This window comes from Gossypium arboreum, chromosome 11, assembly GCF_025698485.1.
Source record: "Gossypium arboreum isolate Shixiya-1 chromosome 11, ASM2569848v2, whole genome shotgun sequence".
Taxonomy (NCBI): Eukaryota; Viridiplantae; Streptophyta; class Magnoliopsida; order Malvales; family Malvaceae; genus Gossypium; species Gossypium arboreum.
The window spans coordinates 130,235,437-130,259,292 of NC_069080.1; the positions used below are offsets into that span (position 1 = coordinate 130,235,437).

The 23,856-nt window shown below is 28.5% G+C and overlaps 1 protein-coding gene across 1 annotated transcript; it reads right to left on the reverse strand.

The window, feature by feature from the left end:
- Window positions 1-349: 349 nt before the first annotated feature.
- Window positions 350-16,385, reverse strand: LOC108477891 (receptor-like protein 9DC3). The gene is made up of 2 exons (XM_053021407.1): window positions 15,941-16,385; window positions 350-1,581 (listed from the first exon to the last, which is right to left on the reverse strand). The coding sequence occupies exons 1-2, from the start codon at window positions 16,383-16,385 to the stop codon at window positions 350-352; spliced, it is 1,677 nt and encodes a 558-aa protein (XP_052877367.1).
- Window positions 16,386-23,856: the final 7,471 nt, after the last annotated feature.

Genomic DNA, 23,856 nt, shown 5'->3' on the forward strand with positions numbered 1-23,856 from the left:
TTGCATTATTTTACCTCCTTGACAAACTCTTTGGAATAAATTAACCATTCTTGGAGTATCTATTCCTTATTGAAATTTTTTGGGTTTTCCTTTTTTACTAAGTCATATCAATTTTATTAAAAAGATAGAAAGACAATCTTTACAAACCAGTGCAGCTAGCAAAAACACATCAGGGAACATTGCCGTGAGAGGAGACCTAAGAAAACATAATATATACTACGTAACATACAATAAAGCACCCACACAAAATATATATTAAACTGCTACAGAAAAAGGCCTGCATACCACCAAGCTACGAAGTTTTCTGTTCTGTTTGCACCTTGTTGACCTCGCCGAAAAGTTGGCTTCTCTACCTTTTTGCAAATCTTTGTCGAACTCGCTCGACGATCTGGATCAACCACCATGGTTTTCCTGTCGTGAATACAATGTATCCCATGCTCATTCCCAGAACCAACCCACATCCATACCCCATCAATATAGAAAATTTCCAATTCAATTCATCACTATCATCATCATCTCTATCAAATTTGGCTGGAGTTTCCTCGTCAGTATCACAGCTTTTTGATAATGGCAAACCACATAAATCCAGATTTTCCATGTAGGAATCGTTAGTGAAAGTATCAAATTGTTTTCCTTGAGGAATGGGTCCCTTGAGTTTATTTTGAGAAAGGTTTAACACCTCTAAGAATCCAAGATTTTTTAACTCTGTCGGAATTCTTCCTTCGAGTTTATTTGATGAAAGATCTAATGATTCAAGCTCTGACAAATCACCTAAATATGATGGGATAGGACCTATTAAACAGTTATGGGAGAGGTTTAGGACAATAAGTAAATGAAGCTCACCAAGTATTTTTGGAATTTCTCCCGAGAACTGATTATTAGAAAGGTCAATAACCGTCCAAATGGATAATAGTATTTCAAACTCTGTTTCCAGCCCTTTTGATGTAATAGATAAACCAGAAGCATAATTCACTAAAACTTTATCAAATCCTTGTTGCATGTACTCTGGTTCAACTTTCTTTTCATACCCTTCTCTAATGGCATGCAAATGTTCAAAAAAATTGGTAGGTAAGTAGCCACTGAAGTTATTGCAAGAAAGATCAATGATACGCAAACGAGTTAAGGAAACTGTAACATCAAAGCTACCCACTTGGCCATAGAATCTATTCGACCTCAATATAAGAACATGCAGCCGATCCAAATTTCCTAACCAATTTGGGAAAGTGTCATTCAAATTGTTGTTTCCAACATCAAGAAGGTTTAAATCTTTGCAATTAGCCAAAGATCGTGGTAGTGACCCTTCTAATTTATTGTTGTTGACGCGAAAACTTTTCAACATGCAACCTTTAGCAAAATTTTCTGGTATTTGACCATGAAAATTATTATTTTCTAGAAAAATTTCTAAGAGAGAAGAACTCAAGTTTCCAAGGCACTCTGGAATTGTTCCATCCAAATTATTTTTAGATAGATCAATACCCGTAAGAGAAGTCAAATTGCATATTAAGGAGGGGATTCCTCCAATAAAATTATTGTCCGAAACTCCATACCATTGCAATGAAGGTGGTGGTGTTTGAATACGGCCTTGGAGATAAAATTAGAATAGAGTTAGAATTAAGGGTTTGAAGATTCTTTGGAATATAAAATGCAAAATAACTACATTTTTATGTAATACATTTTAACCAATAAAAATAGTTGGTACTACACTGCTTCTAACCATTTTTAAATGCATAAGAACAATTTTTAAGTTGTAAGCTATCGAAAGAATCTACTACTACATTCTAAAGAAAATTTTATTTCCATTACTTAAAAATAAAAAGAGATTGGATAAATGTATAAAAATATAAAAAAATGAAATTATACCTCACAATTTGTTATAAAAGAGATAAACATATGTAGAGAAATCAATTTTCAACAACTCGAGGAATTATACATATATATCTTTTGTTTGTATTTTTCTTTTAATATCTTTTGTGTTTATAATCATAAAATTCTCAAGATTCATATTATGAAAGTCATTCTTTATGAAAATACTTCTCTGTTTAACAATGGTGGTGAAGCAGATGCTCACTAATCAAATAGAAACTAAGTAATTTCTAACTCAAATTATCGATTTTTATACTAATACTTCTTTTTCTATTGTCAAAGTATTTAAAGTATTGCATATCTGTAAACGAAAAATGAGAATAAAAATAATTTTATACCTGTTAAGTAGTTACCATCAAGATTGAGGTACTCGAGGAAGTAAAATTTCCAATAATAGAAGGAATTTCACCTAAAATATATAATTAAAATAGTCAAAATTTACTATTTTTTGAAACAGACCTTAATTTCAAAGCAGGTAAGTATAAGTCTGAATCATATAATATGTACTCTATTTCTCTGTAATCAACCTAGAATTCATGTACTCTATTTCTTTCCTATTCAAAAATATCAACTATGACTGAGCAACAATTAATTTAGCACGTAAATAATAAGACAAATCTAAAGGTAGAAGAAATAGCTAGTTACAAGTCTTGTCTGATTCAATATTCTGTTTTCAAAAGATTCATAGTTTTGGATTTTTTTCTCTCAAATCTTAGATTTATGATCTTTCACTTATCTTTAGTTTGTTTATTCTTCATCACCTTCTTCATTAATACTAATCATCTTTCTTGTTAACTCAATTCTAAGTTTTGAAATATATAAAACAAACAAATACTGTTGGTGCTACATGTTTGTATATATAGACATATCTTTTAAAAATTTACCACACAATTGTAACCATTAATATATCATCCAAAATCTCAAAATCATCAAACACACAGAATTATTACTTTAATAAAATAACTAATTATTTATTAATTTAATCATTAATGAATAGTTGAATTAATTTGTTATCATGCCACCTTATTGCATTTCTAAAAAAAACTAATTATTTATTAATTTAATCATTAATGAATAGTTGAATTAATTTGTTATCATTTAATTATCACATGTAATGTATGACATGATATTTTTTAGTTTTTCAAGATATTTATTGAAGTGAGCCAATAAAATGATAGATTAATTTACTTCACAACATCTTACATTTTCTAGATGCATAAGAATGCCTCTAAGATTTTAATCTATTAAAAGGAAACTACTACAATTATCTTTCAACCTAAACTTGAGATAACTTTTATTTGATTACGGAATGCATAAATCTAATAGAAAAAGAAAAGAAAGATGAAATTATACCTGTTAACTTGTTATTGGAAACAGAAAATGCTTGGAGAGAAGTCAATTTTTCAATAACGGAAGGAATTTCACTTGAAACATATAATTAAATTAATCAAAATTTATAAATAAATAAAACAAGTTTAATTGAGATTTCAAGGATAATGATTGATATGAAATTTTAGTGCTAAAAGGGACAAAATAATCTAAAAATTGCAAACAGTAGCACAAACTTAAAAAGGGAAAGGAAGCTAGTTCTTTCCATAAAGTTGGGATAATACATCCATTGGCAAGATAATGATCTATTATTGTCTAAGTCAAAAGTATTATATTAGGAAATTAAAAAATTGTACACTAATTAAAAATATATAACAATTGAAAGTAGAAAATCATATTTATATGCTAAGTTGTTATTAGAAAAATCAATGAATTTAAGAGAAATTATGTTTGTAATATTTATTGAATTTCACCTAAAATATACAATTAAATTCATAGCTTACTAGTACAACTCATGTACTGTGTTTATCTCTTATTCAATAATAGGAACAATGGCTGGGCAAAGATTAATTAAACAAATAAATAATAAGACAAAGATTCATAGTTTTGGATTTTTTCTCAAATCTTAGATTTCTGATCTTTGACTTATCTTTAGTTTGTTTATTGTTGAACACCTTCTTTACTAATACTAACCGTATCATCTTTTTGTTAACTCAATTCTAAGTTTTGAAATATATAAAACAAACAAGATATATGGATACTATTAGTGCTACATGTTTGTATATATACACATATCTTTTGAAAATTTTACCACACAATTATAACCATTAATATATCATCCAAAATCTCAAAATCATCAAACACACAAAATTATTACTTCAATAATATAACTACTTCACCATTTTTTAAAGGTATGATTATGTAACATAATAATTTGATGTAATATACTAATGTGAAGTCATTTTCATATATAATCCTTTTTCATTAATTATATTTGTGACAAACACACGCAGATTATTCGTATAACCAATAAAATGATTAATTAATTTATTTCATAACATTTTACATTTTCAAGATGCAAATAATGACTCTAAGATTTTAATCTATTAAAAGGAAAATACTACAATTACCTTTCACCTAAAGTTGAGGTAAGGAATGCATAAATTTAATAGAAAAAAAAAGAAGAAGAAAAGAAAGATGAAAGTATACCTGTTATTTTATTATCGGAAAGAAAAAATGTTTGGAGAAAAGTCAAATTTGCAATATGGGAAGAAATTTTACCTGAAACATATAATTAAATTAATCAAAATTTATAAATAAATAAAATAAGTTTAATTGACATTTCTAGTACCATGATTTATACGAGATTTTAGCGTGGAAAAAATAGTCCAAAAATTTCAAACAGCAGCACAAACTTAAAAAGGGAGAGGAAGCTAGTTTTTGGCATAAAGTTGGGTGAATATTTTGATGGTAGGGAAAGGGTAAAAGACAAATCATAAGGAAAGAAACAAGTGAGTTAATATTTTTGTAATGTTAGCTCAATATTCTTTAAATATTTGATTCTAAGGATATCCCAAAATGCAACACTTAAATCTAATTTCAATTCTTCATCCATCCATTGGCAAGACAACAATGCAGTTTAAAAAAAAAAAAATCTAATCTTTTTTACAAGTAAAAGACGGTCATGGTTTCCCAGAAAAAGAGACAAGTGTGGAGGGCCAAAAGGCAAAGTGGCAGACAAGACATTAATTGCATATAAAATATTAAATATTAAATTTAATACATGCAAAATCCATTTATATTAATTATTTTAATTAGTAACTTATAAATAGTGAATCCGAACAATTTTGGTTACATCAAGTTAAATAATTTTAAATATTTCAAATTTGAATCTGGTTTCATTTAACATTCAAATTATTTAGGTCTGGATCTTTTAAGTCATGTAATTTGTTATTTAAATTATTAAATTTCTTTTTACCATTATTTCTTATATTTTTCTCACGTTAAAAATTGTTAAGTATCACATGCGTCATTATTTTTTCCTTTCATCCAAAAGTATTACATTAAGAGATTAAAATATTGTAAGCTAATTAATAATATACTAAAAATTTTATTAATCCGCGTATGTGTATGAAAATTATAATTTTAGAACATAAATATGTCCTTAAAAAATATATAATAAAAAATAATATGTATAGTTTGAAATTAATTAATAATAACAAATACAATATATATGATATTAAAATGAAAAAATAGATTTAAATTGTTTATTAAGGTCTTGTCATTAATCTTGAGTCAATGTTAAGTTAACTTGTAACACCAACATAATAAAACACTTAATAAATAGTATAGATATACAATTGATGGAAGTAATAAAGTGTGCATAATAAAAATTAAAATGTCTGAAAATAGTAAAATGAAATTTTAGCTTAGTAGTAAATTAAAAGTTTTACTAATACAACTGGTACTCATTCAAATCCCACCATATGTATACTTTTGTTGTTTTTTTTAAAATTAAAAAGCTAAATTACCCTCTATAACAAAACTTATTTCACCAACGGAAGGGTATTTTCGTAATTTTATTAATTGAGGTGGTGACCCAATTGAAGACAATACCAATCCAGCAAAACACTTAATAAATAATATAAATAACAACAAAAAGAGATTGAATAAATATAACAAGAAAAATGATATTATACCTATTAAATTTGTTATTAAAAACATTAATGTTTTCGAAAGTAGTCAGGTCTTCAATAAACGATAGAATAAATATATAATCACGTTGATTAAAATAGGTTGGTTGTAGAATTATGTTATCTTTGCATTTGGAATTTTGGAATTTAGGCAATTTTGATTGGTCTGTAATCAGAGAAACAACTCATGTTCTCTTTTTTTCTTGAATTCAATAATATGAACTTATGGCTGAGCAGAAATAATAAAACAAATAAAGTAAGGGTAAAAAATGTTAGGTACAACCCAAATTGCTCCACAATTGAGAATTTTATTTCAACTAAATTATTAATTCCTTATATTAACCGAAATTTTGGAAACAAATAAGGTAAGGGTGGTACAAGTTTAATGTTAATTCATAAGACCTTAACTTAATAAATTTGTGATAAGAAGTAAAGAATAATTAGTTAATTATCTAAGGCAAATCTTAACATCTTTACTTGATCGCCTAAGGTTTAATGTGAAATGCCCACACACAGTTCAACTTTAGCAATTCAAATAGTTTTGGAGGTTTTCAGAAAAAAATGTAAATTCAAGGTGAAATTTTATGATTTTCTTTCATGTACCAGTTTTAGTAGCTAAGATTTTACTATATTAAGAAACTAAAAGATTGAAAAGTTAAAATAAACTATAACTATTAAAAAATAAAAAATAAAAAAGTTGTGTGGTGACTTGTGATTAGCTGTTTTAGTTAATTAGCACATTATAAGTATGACAAATAAGGTAGCTTACCATAAAGTTGACATCCTTCCAAATCAAGATAATATAATTGAGGAAGGTAATCAAACATATTTGGAAAGAGATGACCAGACAGATTGTTGTCTGACAATGCAATTACTTGCAATGAAGAAATGTTGAAGATTGAGGAAGGAATAAGACCTGCAATAAATAAGATAAATCATTTCTTGGCATAAAGGAAAATATAAGGAAGGTATTAAACAATGCAAAATTCACATGCAATAAATGTAGAAGATTTACTGTTTGATGTCATCTGACCCAATTTGTTAAAAAAATTTAATTTTGCTCATGAGATAATTCCATGTTTTGATCTCTAAACCTTAGGTTATTTACAAGTCGGTCCTTAGTGCTCGACTAAACCATTTCATCATTGAAAATATCTAAAAATTTGTCACTTTCTTCATAAGGAAAATTTTCTCTCTTCCTATTTGTAATTTTTAAATGTATTTTTTGGAGTGAAATATATTTAGTAGTGTCCGAAAACATAAGCATAATTTGCCGAACCTCATTAAAATTCTAGTGTTATTTATTATATATATATATATTTCTTGTTTCTTTCAATATTTTGTAGGGTATATTGAAATGATATATTGTGCTATTAAATTACATTGGAGGAAAACTTTGTCAAAGAGATTAAGTTTTAAGCACAACCGTCTATGATCTCTTTATCTTTTTTGAGAATTGAATGTAGTGCAGTTTTCGAGTACAATAATTTACTCTTTTTACTCTATTCTCACAACATAAAAATATATTCAAAATCGAAACAAGCATGGAACTTGAAAGAGAATTATTATCCAAATATTTAAGTATGGTGCTAGGGAGATCCATTTGAGTTTAATATTCAAATTATTATGTTTGGGTCTTTGAATTTAAGTAATCTGCAATTCAAATTATTATACCAATATTTCCTACATTCTTATAACGTTAAACTAGTTTTTGAAGCCAGAAGTATTACATTAAGAAACTAAAATATTGTAAGTTAATTAGTAATATATAACAATTGAAAGGAGACGTAAAATGATATTGCATATTTACCTGTTAAACTGTTATTAAAAAGATCAATCAACTTGAGAAAAGTCATGTTTCCAATACTCATTGGAATTTCACCTGAACATATAATTAAAATCATCAAAATAGCTTACTAGTAAAACTCATGTACTATGTTTATCTCAACTAGTAAAACTCATGTACTATGTTTATCTCAACTATGGCTGAGCAAATATTAATTAAACAAATAACTAATAAGGCAAAAATCAAAAGCGTAGAAACAAGTCTAATATTAATTCAATATTTTGTTTTCATGTATTCAAGCACTGTGACTTATCTCTTTTCTAAGAAATACATAGAAATTAAAATTCAAAACTTTGTTCTGAGCGAAAAATATTACTATATTAAGAAATTAAAAGATTAAAACGCTAAAATAAACTAAAACAACATATAAAAAAATTCTACAGTAGTTTGTTCTTTATGCAAGTTACAATTAAACAACAACAGTTTCGGATTTTCTCTCTCAAATATTGATTTCTGATCTTTGACTTATCTTTAGTTTGTTTGTTGTTGAACACCTTCTTCACTAATACTAATTATTATCTTTCTTGTTAACTCAATTCTAAATTTTAAAATATATAAAATAAACAAGATACATGGATACTATTAGTGCTACATATTTGTATATATAAACATATATTTTTGAAAAATTTTCCACACAATTGTCACCATTAATATATCATCTAAAATCTCAAAATCATCAAACACAAAAGAAAATTATCACTTCAATAATTACTGGATTTTTTAAGGGTAAAATTACGTAATATAATAATTTGATGTAATATGCTACCCTGAAATAATTGTTTCATACATAATCCTTCTCATTAATTATTTTTGCGAAAAACATTCTGATTATCCATATATTCATTAAAATAATTGGTTAATTTTTTGACAACATCTTGTATTTTCTAGATGTATAAGAATAATTCTAAGATTTTATCTATTAAAAGGAAACTACTACAATTACCTTACATAGTAAACTTGAGGTGACTTTTAATTTAATTATGGAATGCATAAATTTAATAAAAGAAAGAAGTACTTGTTAATTCGTTATTGGCAAGATAAAGTGTTTGGAAAAAGTCAAATTTTCAATAACAAAGGAATTTCACTTGAAACATATAATTAAATTAATTGAAATTTATAAATAAGTAAACAAGTCTAATTGATGTTTTGAGAATCATGACTTACACGAGATTTTAGTGTTAAATTGTAAACATTAGCACATGTTAAAAAATATGGACATCACATATATAATAAGAGTAATTCCATGTTATTATTTATTATCATAATAGGTTTGCCCAAATTAAAAGTGATCTAATTTGGTTATGGTTTATTGGGCTTTAATTATTAAATAAAGTATGGGTCAAATATATGTAGATACTTTAGTAACTAATTTCTAATTGATGATGAGCTGATTAGAAATAAGAGCTAATGTGCCAAAGTTATATATATTAGGGTTATGTTTTCCAAATTACACACAAGATAATTTTTCTAATATCCCATCTTTAGCAAAGAGAGAGCCACCTTCTCTAGATTATTTGTGTGCTAATTTGGAAGATAAAAATCCCAAAATCTGTAGATTTAGGAAATCGATGAATCCAGGTACACTTCCACTTCTAGTTTTGTTCTTGATTTATTCTTGATGATTTGACATGACAGATCCTAGTTTACAGTTCTAATTTTATATTAGATATTATTTACAGTTCTAACAAGTGGTATCCGAGAGTTGCTATGTTGAATTATTGAGAACGAATTGATTCTCTATTATTTTTGGGTTTATTCGTTTTTCAAATTTTATGAATCTGATATTTGGATTCAGTGTTTTTTTTTAATCATACATGTCAAATCTTTTGGATTTATGTCAAATTTTTAAGGTTTCAATTTGTTTTAAAATTTTAAGGATTTAAAATATTGATTTGGTGTATTGATTAATATACATGTTGGTTCTTTATATTCGTTAAATATTCCATCAATTTTGAGTGTTGAAAATATTGATAGAAACCCTTTTAAGTTTATGTTATAAATATAGGTTGGATTAATATTTGAATATGTGATTCAGTGAAGGATTAAAGAATATAATTTATTTGGTTCTTGATTTATGCATGTATTTGGCTATTGTTTTTTTCTTCTTCTTTCATTGATGTCACAAAGGTTATTATTGTTACAAAAAAAAAAGACTACAGAACGCGCATAAAGGCTGATTTGGCTATTGATTTTTATGCTATTAAGGAATATATATTTCGTTTGTTCTTTCACCTTTAGTCTTTGACTTTTTTCTTTTTTTTTTTTTTGTTATTGCGCCTTTAGGATAAATAGAATATTTATTTTTATTGTAAAAATTGTTAATGGCATGTTTAAGGTTTTATTTGTTTTTGGCTTGGCTGTGGGAATAATATTAGTCCATTGATATTTATTATTGAGTTTATATGCTTATTCTTTTCATACTATTTAGTTTAAGCATATATTTTGGATTTGGATTTACTTGGGATATGCAATGCAAGTTGATCAGGGTTATATTTTTATGGTTTAATTATGATGAAATTAGGTTTTGATGCAAATTGATGTTAATCATGATATATGTCTAAAGTATTTGGTTTTAAGTTTGGTTCTACAACATTTGATTAGATTATGATAATATGATCTATAGTTTGAATTGTGGGATATACCAATTATTATGATTTTATTTTTGAGATTTATTTGCTTGAAAATATTTTTAAGTATTCATTCGAATCTCTATTTAATTATAAATACAACTTTGGGTTTACATGATATATTCAGGGTATGTTTTTCTATTTGATTGTGAATACATGTATATGCGTGAATTACTTCGGTGTTTTTATCTATGCCAAAATTATGAATACATTTGCTTGTTAATTATTAGGCTTTGAACCCAGGGGCGGATTTAGGGGACTGGCAGAGGCCCCTGCCCCCTAAAATATGTAAAATTTTTATTTAGCCCCTTAAAGTTTTTTAAAAACTTTAAATTAGTAAAGGTAAAATTGCACTTTGGCCCCCTCTAAAATTATAAAAATTTGATTTAATCCTTTGAAAATTATAAAGATATAGACTATAAAAAATTAAAATTTCATTCGCCCCCCTAAAAATTTGTTCTAGCTTTGCCCCTGTTTGAACCAGTACATTATTTCTGTTTGTTTTTTATATATATAGTTTTGGAACAAAAAAAAAAAAGAGTCAAAGATTAAGGTCTTTAGTTTTTTATTGCATTATTAAGACAACCTTATTTTGGGTTATTTCAGAATCTATAAATCAATAAAAATAGTTTTGACATTTGAGTATTGGGTAAATTTTAAATTTGAATATTGGCATGTTTATATATATTAAAATAACTTAATTGAAGTAATAAGTCACCAAAGTGATTTTTTGTATAGATTATTTTGTTTTAAAATATAAAAGGTTGTGTGCATGTAACTTAAGTTATGTTAATTTTGATCTGCCCAAATGAAAGTTAATAATATTACATGTGCAACTATGGTAATAAACATATGACAATTATTCAGTTTTACATGTGAATAATAAATGGGCCCAAAGGAAATTTATGTTTCGACATTTCTTATTGTCAATGTTTGATTATTACACCAATATATCACTTACAAGTTAATATTTTGTCTAAAGATAAAATATTAATGGAGCGTCCGATATCTTGAGATGAGTTTTACCTTTATTCAAATTATTTTGGTTTAAATTTGAAGTCATATGTAAAGTTGTTTATGATTCATGATTTATTCAACTATTCTTATATTTGCCAACATCATTTTATGTTGTTTTGGGATATATATATATATATATATATATATATGTGTATATGTAGACTATTATCTTTTAATTTGATTGAAAGATGAAATTAAGAGAAACATTTTGAAACAAATAAATTCAGATTTTGGCTTTAAGTTTTAATTAAGGATGTCTAATATTTTAAATAGATTAGTTGAAACAAAATACTGCCAAAGTGGCCTCTTTTGTGTAGATTAGTTTATTTGAAATATCAAGATGATTATATGTTGATTCATGCGTTTATTAATTGACCCAAAGATAAGTTAATATTTGGTAGAATTTCAACGACATCTATGGTGATAAATGTGTGACAATTATAAGGTATTTTATGTGAGCAATAAGTTAGTCCAAAGATTAATTAATTGTTTGACATAATTTATTGCCAGTGTTTGATTGCTACAACAAGGGTATCACTTACTTTTAATCTTACTGTCTAAAGACTTGATATTAATGTTGTGTTTGGTATCTTGAGATAAGATTAGCCGTTATCTTGAATTTATTGTTTACTTATTAATTGTTTTTATCTGTTCTATATTTAGCTAGTTCATCTTCTGCTATCACAATATCTGCTAATATAAATTCTATACCCCATGCTTAATGGGACTAATTTTAAGGAATGGAAAAGACACTTACTTAGAGTGCTTGGATGTATGGACATAGACCTTGCACTAAAGGAAGAACAATCTGCATCTCTCACTACGGAAAGCACCCCCGATGTTAAGAGGGATTTTAAAAGGTGGGATCGTTTAAATCACATGAGCCTAATGATCATAAAACATAGTATTCCAGAAAGCTTTAGGGTCACAGAATTTGAAGAGATTACTTAGGCCAAGGGTGTCCTTGATGAAATTGAGAAACATTTTGCTAAAAAAGATAAGGTTGAGATGACATCATTTTTAAATTCTTTGATGTCTATGATGTATAAGGGTCAAGGAAACATAGGGGAGTTCATTATGGAGATGTTTCATGTTGCCTCAAGACTTAACGTAAGATTGAGCTTTCTAAGGAATTGCTTGTTTTTATGGTTTTGGTATCGTTTCCTGCACAATTTAACTAATTTAAAATTGGTTACATCTGTCAATAGGAGAAATGGACTCTGAATGAGCTCATTTCTTATTGTGTGTAAAAGGAAGAAAGGTTGAAACATGATAACTGTGAAAGTGCTTATTTGGTCAGTGCCTCTAAAGACAACAACTTACATTTTGAATAGAATACACATTAAAGCAGTTGCAAAAATACCTTATTAGCTTTGGACAGGTCGAAAACCTAGTCTAAAGCACTTTCACATTTAGGGATGTCCACTTGAGGCAAGGCCTTATAGGCCACATGAAAAGAAATTGGACTCCAAAATAGTGAACAACTACTTTATTGGTTATTTTGAGCGATCTAGGGGCTATGAATTTTATGATCCCATAATAAGGAATATTTTTGAGATGAGAACTGCAACATTTTTAAGGATGTTGAGTTTGGAGGGAGAAATAAAGTTAAAGACGTTGCTTTTAAGGAGGAATTGAATTCTAACTCAATTCCTAATATCACTTTTAATGATGTTCAGGTTCTCACACCTATCATTGATCAAGAAGTGAATCCAGAACCTCAATAAGACAATGTTGAACAACTTTCTATTCAAGATTACGTAATTGTTCCAGAAAAACAAACTCAACAACCTCAAAAATGAATGTCATTAAAAAAGATACACTGGAGAAAAGATTATAACGGCTTTAGTGGAATATTTTAACCTTAAGCTGCATCAGATGAATATTAAGTTAATGGTTTCTCAATGGTAACATTGATCATACATTTATATTGTGCAACTAGAAAACTTTGTGTCTAATGATGCAAAGTTAATGATTTGTAAATTAAAGAAATTCATTTATGGGCTTAAGCAGACTACTCGTCAATAGTATTACAAAATTTATCAAATGATTATCTCATTTAGTTTAGATATGAATTTGGTCGATAATTGTATATACCATAAGTTTAGTGGGAGTAAGGTTCTATATTTTGTTTTATATGTTAATGACATACTACTTGTCAATAATAAGTTAAGTCTCAACCAATACCCCAAGAATGATTTTGAGATTAAGGAAATGCATAAGATTCCCTACGTCTCAAGAGTGGGAGTCTAATGTATGCTCAAGCATGTATACGTCCAGACATTGCGTACATTGTTGGGATGTTAGGCAAATATTTAAGCAACCTTGGTATGAATCATTGGTTAGCAGGCAAGAAGGTTATGAGGTATCTTCAGAGGACAAAAAATTACATGCTCACATATCAAAGGCCTGATAAGTTAGAGATCATTAAGTATACAGAATCTGATTTGGATGGAATATTGATGCAAAATTTTATCACTGGGGTGCAAATTGTGACAATAATTGGTAGTCATTTATTCCAATAACAATAGGAGCACATCAAAGGCAAAGCGCATAGACTTAAAGTTCTTGGTTGTTAAAGTAAAAGTTCAGAGTGTTAGGTGTCTATAAAGCATATTAGGACAAACTCCATAATTGCAGATTCGCTTACTAAGGGACAATACCCAAGGTTTTTCATGAGCACATTGGTCATATGGGTGTAATATCATTTAAGGATATTTGGTTTTAGTGAGAGTTTGTATTTTTAAATGCTTTTATGCTATAGACACATTTTTAGTTATTTCAGTTTACGGATATTAAGTTTATTTTATGCAGAAATAAAGTTTATTTGGTTTGTTCACATTTTGATTTTGGTAAGGTTTGATCTCACTAAGGTTTAAGGAGGATTAGTTGGAAATAGACATGTTTAGATCATATTGCATGTAATCTCCATGCTACACATCCATACTAGATCTATGTCATTTGGTTGTATTAATATACATGATCAGGGAAGGATTTAGTTACAATATATGTAACGAAAGTCGCCTTGGTTCTATGTTAATATAATTAATGGACGAGATTGTTCGAAATACCTATTGGATATGATAGTAAAAATTTGAACTCATAATGTTATATAATAACATGTAATTATAGAGTAATTAGTATATATATGTGGTCCAAGTGGGAAATTATTGGAAAATATGAACATCAGATATATAATAAGGGTAATTACATATTATTTACTATCATGATAGCTTAGCCCAAATTAAAACTGATCTAATTTGGTTATCGTTTAGTGGGCTTTAATTATTAAATAAAGTATGAGTCAAATATGTGCAGATACTCTAGTAACTAGTTTCTAATTGATGATGCCCAAATTACACTCAAGTTAACTTTTCTAATTTCCTATCTTTAGAAAAAAGAGAGCCACCTTCTCTAGATTACTTGTGTGCTAATTTGTAAGATCAAAACTCCAAGATCCATAAATTTAAAGAAATCAATGAATTCAGGTACGCTTCTACATCTAGTTTTGTACTTGATTTATTCTTAATGATTTGACATGACAGATCCTAGTTTACAGTTTTAATTTTATATTAGATATTATTTATAGTTCTAACATCACAAATTTAAAAAGGGAGAGGAAGCTAGTTTTTGTCATAAAGGGGTTAATATTTTGATTCTAAGGAAAGGGTATAAGGCAAATCACACGGAAAGAAACAACTGAGTTAATACTTTTCTAACGTTAGCTCTCAATATTCTTTGATTATTTTGAATCCAAGGAAATCCCAAAATGCAAGACTTAAATCTCAAATTCAACACTACCTCTAATTTCAATTGCAAACATAAGTAAAAGCAGTTTAATTGATATAAATTATATGAGATATTAGTACTAAAAGGTTAAATTGATTAACGGTGATGTTAAGTAGAGGATAAGGATAATTAAATTGGTCAAAAATAGCTTGGTGTTAGAATTATGTCATCTTTGTGTGTAATTTTTTTTTAATTTATGTTTAATGTAGATGAGTAACTTAGAAGTAATCCAAGATGTGGAAAAATTTTGATAAATACTTGAACACAAGTGAACTTTTAACAATTCAAATCGCTTAGGAGGTTTTCAAAAAAATTTGTAAATTTAAGGTGAAATTATAAGATGAGTTTTGATGTGTTTCGAATCAGGAGCTGCATTGAAAATTTGACTTATTTTTTTAAGAATATTATTAAAGTAGGATATGACATTTAGTTTATCAAAGAAGTTGGCCTAATTTGACACCAATTAAATTGGTTGATGGCTCAATTGACATAAATGATATATATATACACTTTATGATTAAGTTTCGTTTTGATAGCATTGAACTTAGTGGTTATTGTTTAAAGTCCCGCTTCACCATTTAAAACAATTGTTCATAGAAATTAGATAAAAAAAATGAATGAAGCAATAATCCTGAATTGTTTACGATTAAGTTTCGTTTTGATAGCATTGAACTTAGTGGTTATTGTTTAAAGTCCCGCTTCACCATTTTTAAAACAATTGTTCATAGAAATTAGATAAAAAAAAATGAATGAAGCAATAATCCTGAATTGTTTACCTTTGAGGTAGTTGCTTTCAAGAATCAAAGTGTTGAGCAAAGTCAAATTTCCAATTTCTGCAGGTATACTTCCCTCCAAGGAGTTGCTAAACAACGATAAAAACTTCAGTTCTTTGCACTTGAATAAACTATTTGGAATTCTACCGGAAATTTGATTTCTACCCAAGCTCAATCTTTCTAGTTTTGACAAATTGCCTAGAGTAGATGGGATAACACCAATGAAGTTGTTATGGTACAAAGTCAATCTTTGAAGTTTAGTGAAGCAACCAAACCATGATGGGATTTCTCCATCGAAGCTGTTGTTACCAAAGTCCAAATATTTCAGCCGATGCAAATCTGCTAATTCAATTGATATAGAGCCATGGAAATTATTGTCATGAATGTCAAGCCAACAAAGGAAAGATAGATTTCCTAATTGAGATGGGATGGTGCCAGTGAGATCCATACTTGATAAATTCAGAGCAATGACTCTGTGGTGCCTGGATCCGCAGGTGACACCTATCCAATTACAAATAGAGGTAGAAGTAGACCAATTGGTTGCTAAGAGATTGTGAGGATCATGAGTTATATGAGATTTTAGTGCTAAAAGGGCCGATTGATCAATGGTTATATTGGAATATTTGGCAGACAAAATAACCCCAGAGGTTGCAAATAGCAGCGCAAACATAAAAAAAAGGAGGAAGCTTGGTTTTGCCATAAGGTTGGATATGGGTGTAAGGCAGATCAGAAGGAGAGAAACAACTGAGTTTAATACTTTTCTAATGTTAGTTCAATATTGTTTAAATACTTTGATTCTAAGGATTTAGGCAAGGCATCAATTGACTCATAATTTGAGTACTAAGAAATACGTACAATTTTGTGGTTGCAACATGAATTTAAGTATTAATAATTGAGAAATTAAAATTTAAAAAATTAAATAAAAAGTAGGTTCCAGACAAAATTAGTGAATTACCTGTAAAACTAGAAGCAGGACGTAGATTGGGAAGGCGGTGTTGGTTTTTACACTTTCGAATTTTTAACGAATGGCCACCTTTTTTCAACCACTAATTTCAGACAAGCTTTCCACAAGATAAGTTATTTTAAGACTGCATTACTGACGTTTGGGCCAAACAAAGAATTATTTTTCAGCTTTTTACCCTTACTTTCCATTTTCAATTATTCTTTGTTTCATAAATCAATCAAAACAGGGGCTGCTATATTCTACTGCAAATCTTGTTTGGCCATCGCTAATTCAAATGCAAGTAATTTTAAATGATAAATTATATCATTAGTTGTCCAATTGTTATCTTGGTTATCAAGTTATAAAAAAAATATAATTTCGTCACTAACATTTTTAATCTGTTATATTTCGGTAACTCTCTTCTTAAATCATTTTCAAATTCTATTAACTTGATCCTAATTTTAAATAAATATTCAATAAATTCAACTTTTCATATTTACAAATTCTATCAACTTTTGTATGTTCGAAATCAAATTCTTAATTTTAATAATATGTAGAACATAAATAAATAATTTCAACTTAAAGTATATTTTATACCAATAATCAAATGCTTAAACTAATTTAGTTTATTTCCTTTGAGAAATATATATATGAAGAAAGAATATTTGAATAAAAAAGCCCATATGGTTTGAATAATATATATATATTCGTAGATGCATGCATTTGCATTTAGGAAACCCAAAGCAGAACATCATCCCAATAAAGAACAAAGCACCATTCACCAACCCAACATCAAAGCCAACCAGTTTTCCAAGTTTTTGTAATATCCGAGTTGAAACATTTTCTCTTTAACCAGCCAAAGCAAATGTTGAATGGCTTAATTATTAAATTCTTGATTTCGTCTTTCAACTTAGACATGACTTATGAAGTTCAAGTTAGATATACACTAACATTCTTTAATTATTAAAATTTCTTTAAATAAATTTTTAAAAATATATTAATAAAAATTATAAATTTCATATCTAGATAATCACACTCATTATTTTGTGTATGTTTGCGTTTTTGGACAGAATAGCCAACGAAAGGAGGAAGGAGCATTTGATTTTTTCCATTTCGTCTCTTTTCTTTCTTATTCTTCTTATTTTCTTTTTGAAAAAAAATTTGTGGCTTGTTAAAATCCTTCTTATTTTATTATTATTATTTATATTAAGATTTTTTATTTGTTATATTTTGAATTTTATTTTAACCAAAACCATAGGGTAATTCTAAAAATAAATTAAGCTGAATTTAAAAATTTGAGTACAAATAAAAATTAAAGCCCGATCGAGCTTTAAGTCTTGTGATATTCTTCGCTTTTGTGCGAAATTTCATCGCTAAAATTGAAAAGAGAATATAACAAATGATGTGGAAGAATTAAGAAAGCAAGCTTTATGGGAAAGCTCATGAGACCTTCTGCGCATTTGCACTCCATACATCAATCGTAAAACAACTATTTTTTAACTCTCCACTTCAATTCAAATCTTATTTTGTTTTATAATAAATGGAAATGTAGTTGAAGTTGCTGTAGTGTGTTAATGGAAGCGTCTACTTTTATCATTACTTCAACAAAATGTATAGATGTGTAGATTTGGTTGGTTCATTTTTTTATATAAAAAATTAAAACCAAACCGACTTACAGAATAAAATTGAATGAACCAAATAAAATTTTTAATTTGATTCAGTTTAGTTTTTAATTTTTTTTTTTGAGTTAGAAAAATTTCTACATGAAGAACTTATAATTTTATTTCTTTTAATTCTTTTTCAAATAATTGTCTCCTTTCTTCAATTTAGTATATCGTATTACTTTTAATTTTTTAACTGTTAATTATTGTAAAAGGATCACAAATTATAGTTTTCAGGTTGAGAAAGCAACCATATTTTTCAGGTAATTTTTTGTATTACCAAAGCAAGATTGAAATGGAATTTGGATTATACGCAAAGCATATTTTTCATTCATTTCCTACTATATTTGAATTTAAATAAATTTAAAGAATTTAAAAAAAAAAAAAAAAGAAGGGTTTATTTTATTATTTTTATATCTTTTAAGGACTATTTAAATTTAATCTCAGCAGGGAAAAGACCAAACATGCAAATAGACCAAAAGTTTAATTCGTGCGCCGATACTATCATGCAACACTCTTTTTTTAGCCAATCTAAAAAGGTTAATTACTTCATCATGTCCTTGAACATTTTGCCCTTGCACACTTCTGTCTAGTGCCGCCAATTTGTTAGGCGGCACAAATTTTTTTTTTAAAATTTTTAGAGTGGTGCCGCTTGAGAAAATGATGACACCCAAGTCTACTATAGAAATCAGGTCATTTCCATAATTAATCTTGAAGTTTGGTCATTTTCATAATTTTTTAAACTTATAGTGTCATATTCCTAAAAAAACTTTACTTTATTGCATGGTAAACTCCTTCAATTTGATGTATATATAATAAGTTTGTTAGAATAATGTTATTTCAAATCAATTAAATAAATTTATAATTACTTATGATCTATTGATTTTAATTAGAAAAGCAAAATATTATATAAGATCATCCTTTAGATAAAAGATGACAGCTAAATTATGGGAGTAAAGAAATTTTTATGGCTGTTGTTTGATAAAAAGAGTTTTCTTAATGCATAGACTTGTTTGTATTCGATACCTTTTATGAGGCGAAAAGGATATACTTGTCCAAGGATGAATTAAGTCAAGATCTTTGCAATAGGATAGCTACAAGGAATCTTCAGCCCTCTCTTTTTCTTAACTCTATCTTCCTCTCATTTTCTTAGGCATGACATTTTGGTCTATTGTTTGTTTGGATATGTTTTGTTGTGTCCTATGATGTTAATATCTAGATTTTAAGGATTTAAGCACAATATAAACTATGATATAAGTGGTGCCGTATTATAATTATTAGTCCAATTAATTATGAATTTGATTTATTATTTGTTTATAGTAAATTTTCATTGAAAATCAAATAATTAATTACGAAATAATTGTGTAGAACCTATATTTTGCCCGGGCCTTAAAATAAATAAACCAAATTTTGAAAAAAAATAAAAAAATCAAAATGCCCATTAAAAGTCCATTTACAAACAAAGCTACCAACCCAATTACAACCCAAAAATTAAAATCTAAAAGAAGCCCAAAAGCTTAGAAACCCTAGCCCACAACCTATTTTCAGAAATTAGAAACCCTAGCTGTAAGCCTCAACCACCCACTTCCAACCACTACCAAGTGGCACATGCCTCCACCACCGTTTGCCTGCCATACAAGAAGAAGAAAAGATAGCAAATATATATAATAAAGTTTGTAAATGGCTATAAAAGCCATACTAGAACCGATTGTAAGGGTGGGAGATCGATGGTCTTTTGAGGGGGAATCGATTGTATTTTGGAGAGAAGAAATTGTATTAAGGGGGGTTGTATTACAGAGATTTTTGGGAGAAATCAAAAGGAGAAAACAAGTTCAAAAGGTGTTTGTCCTTATTTTTATTTTTGATCTTCTTTCTATTCGTTCATTTTATCTATTTTACAAATATTTTAACACAAAAAAAACTTGAAAAATAAAAAAAAAGAGGAAAAGAGGGAAGGAACTTACCGGTGTTCGGTTTTCCAACATTGTGGACGACCGAGGAAGGCACCGCCAAGGATCGGTGGTCGGAATCTGAATGGATTCTTGAGTTTTATGGTGTTTCTCATTAATTTTTGAAGGTTTTTGGATTGTTTTAACCCCAAATTCGGGCTCTACTCGAGAAGAGAAGCGAAAAAGGGCCTCGGAAGATTTTTCGCCCACTGTGGACGGCGACGCCGCCATCGGTGGCCGGTGACCGGCGTGACGGTTGATGGCCTGTCTGATGACCGGAGGAGGGGAAGGGTTGAGAGAGTTGAGAGCCTTCTCTTTCTTTTGAAAAATGAATGTAGGGTGGTAAGGTGATGTTTTAACTCTTTTTTTTTGTTATTTTTTTTCTTAAAAAAAATATTTTTTTATGATAAAAAAAAGAGAAAATAAAGTATGGTTTTAATTAATAATAAAAACAAAATAGTATGGGGGAGTAGTTTTAATTAATAATAAAATAAAGTAGCATGGGGGAGTGGTTTTGATTAATAATAAAACAAAATAGTATGGGGGAGTAGTTTTAATTAATAATAAAACAAAGTAGCATGGGGGGTGGAATCAATTTTTTTGCTTGGGACCATGCATGTTACCTTTAATTGGGTAATTTGTGCAATTGGTCCCTCCTTTGTGCTTAGCCTTCAATCGGGCCATATTTAAGTTTTATATTATTTTAAATTGGCCTGCAATCAAAATGCTATTTCAATTTGCCCCCTTTATGCGGTATTTTAAGATTTGGGGCATTTTTAATTTTAGATCTCGGACATTTATCATAATTAATTTTAGCCCAAAATTTTGTTTCAATAATTTGTTTTACTTGTAAGTTATCTCTTGGATTTTGTTTCTTCTCTCAATTAAGTTTCAGTTATTCTTTTAGAATAAACATGTTTCTACATATTATTTTGATTTCATACTTTTGTAATTATTATTTTCTCTTTTCTTTTTTTTCACGTGCATACTGTTTATATGAAATACCTTTATATTATTATTACTACTATATGTATATATTTATAATATTACTAATAGTTTATTTTTACATTATTATGTATATACCGTGTAAATATTTTAATATTATATTATGTATACATTATATATATATCTTTTAATATTGTATTTTATTATTTTGCATATGCCCTAATATTATATCGTTTATATATTTTTTATTTCCCATATTATCTTACTTTATATATTTTTTAACTATATCATGTATATGCTACTACTATATATCTATTTATGTAGTATTATTAATAGTTGTTTCTAATATTATGATTATTTCTAATATGTATATATTATGTATTTACCTTCAATATTATATATCGTATATTTCTAATACTATTACGTTATTACTACTATTACACTATTATTATATTTTTACCTATTACTCTTTAAATACACTTGTTTTACCTTTTACTCTTCACTCACTATATATATTGTTTACTTATCTATATATTCACATACATATATATGATTTCACACATCATTCCAAAATTTTTATTTGTATTATTACTATTAATATTATTATTATCTTCACTATACTATCATTCTTTAGTCTTACATAATGATTGTTTATTTATTACTATTTTTTTTAATCTCGAATATTTCCTAGTTTATTTGTTATTATCTTTTTATTCGTTTTATTCATTTATTTGTTACCTCGAAATAAGATGTTTTGCAAATAAGGCAATGCTTGGTGTTTGGAAATTTCGAAAGCAAGCGTCTAACTTATTGGGTTGCCACTTTTCTTGTTGAATTCGAATAATTAAGTACCCTTCTAAGTTTTTTTAGAGGTTTTCTAAATGCAAGCCACCATCTTGGAATTTCAAAGCAATATGTCCTAACTTATTGGATATAGCGTTTTGCTGTTTCAAGATAGGAATTTCAAAAAAGGAATAACTTAATGTTAATACTTTGACGCTAGTGAATCCCAATTTTCAAAGTTAAAATATTTTAAAGAGGACTACATCTTAAATTTTTTTTCTTTCGACATTAAAGACATTTGATAATCAATTAGGTACCAATTTTTGGGCGTTACGAGGGTGCTAATCCTTCCTCGTACGTAACCGACTCCCGAACCCGCTCTTTTATTTCGTGGACCAAAACTAATGATTTTAAAACAAAATGTTTTAAAGGTGATCCAATCACACCTAAAAAGATTGGTGGCGACTCCCGTTTTCGTTTTTTAAAATCGATTCCCATTTTCCAAAACCCGATTTGAAAATGGTTTCGACAGCTTCGCGACTCCGCTGGGGACTAATAAGAGAGTCAGGCCATGTAATTGATTATATCTTGTCTTGATGTCGGAAATTAAAAATTTTAAAATTTAATCCTCTTTGCATTACATGTGTTTGTATTATTACATGCTATATTTTGATCGCATTGCATTTGCATGACCGTTGTGGTCACACCCTTAAGTGAGAGTGAGAAGCTATGCCTTTGTGAGGTTTTCGCCTCCGTGAAGGATAGTGGATCACTTTCGGGATACATCCATACCTATGGTTTCGTGAGATTTTCATCTCCGTGTAGCCATAGGGAAATGTATTCCCCTGAACTGAACTCGATTCAAATGAGCCTATAGTGGGTGAGGATCGAGGAATCTGCTAGTTCGGGTACCTCAAACTTTAGAACCAACCCCATGTCGAAGGACCGTATAAGCCCAACTTAGACATTACCCTTATAAGTTATCGTTGAAATTTATTGATATCATGTGATACTAACTATCTCTTTTTTTTTGCTTGCATGTCATTTTGCATTTACAAAGATATCGGTTCATGGTCAGTTTCTAAGTTAGGAAGTTTTATTATGGAGAACGGACTTCTTGATAAAGTGGAAGGCAATGTTAACGTCCACAGATGGTCCGAGCAAACTCAACTAGAAAAGGGAGACAGTATAGCTATAGGATATGTGTCGGAGCTGCCAGATTATACTCGTATAAGTGTCACACAGAATAATCTCCAAGAGCTTAAGGAAATTTGGGATCAGTGGGGCAAAGAGACTAAGCAATTATTCTACGGTAACTATAGAGACTTACCTTACTTGCTTGATGTTCAGATAGACGAGCACTTATTGAGCCCTTGCTCGGTTTGTAACCCGTCTGATTGCTTCACTTTTGGGGAAGTAGACATGGTACCCTCTTGTGGAAGAGTACCTTTGCTTTACTTCGTTGTCCCGGTTTGAGAATGATAGGATCTATTCCCGAGCTCCTTGTGTCCCTACCTTGTGTCCCTACGGGATGAGCGAGCGATGGGCCTGACCGAATTAAAGAAAAGGGTGAGTGCAAGTGCATTTCGTGGGATGCTTTGAAAGATTTGATTCTGACACACCCTGATGAGACAAAGA

Coding starts and splice junctions, on each gene's coding strand:
- LOC108477891 (XM_053021407.1), bottom strand. CDS start 16,385: ATGGATCTCACTGGCACCATCCCATCTCAATTAGGAAATCTATCTTTC. Junction 1,582..15,940: donor TGAAAGCAACTACCTCAAAG/GTAAACAATTCA, acceptor TTTATCTCCAAG/GCCGTATTCAAACACCACCA.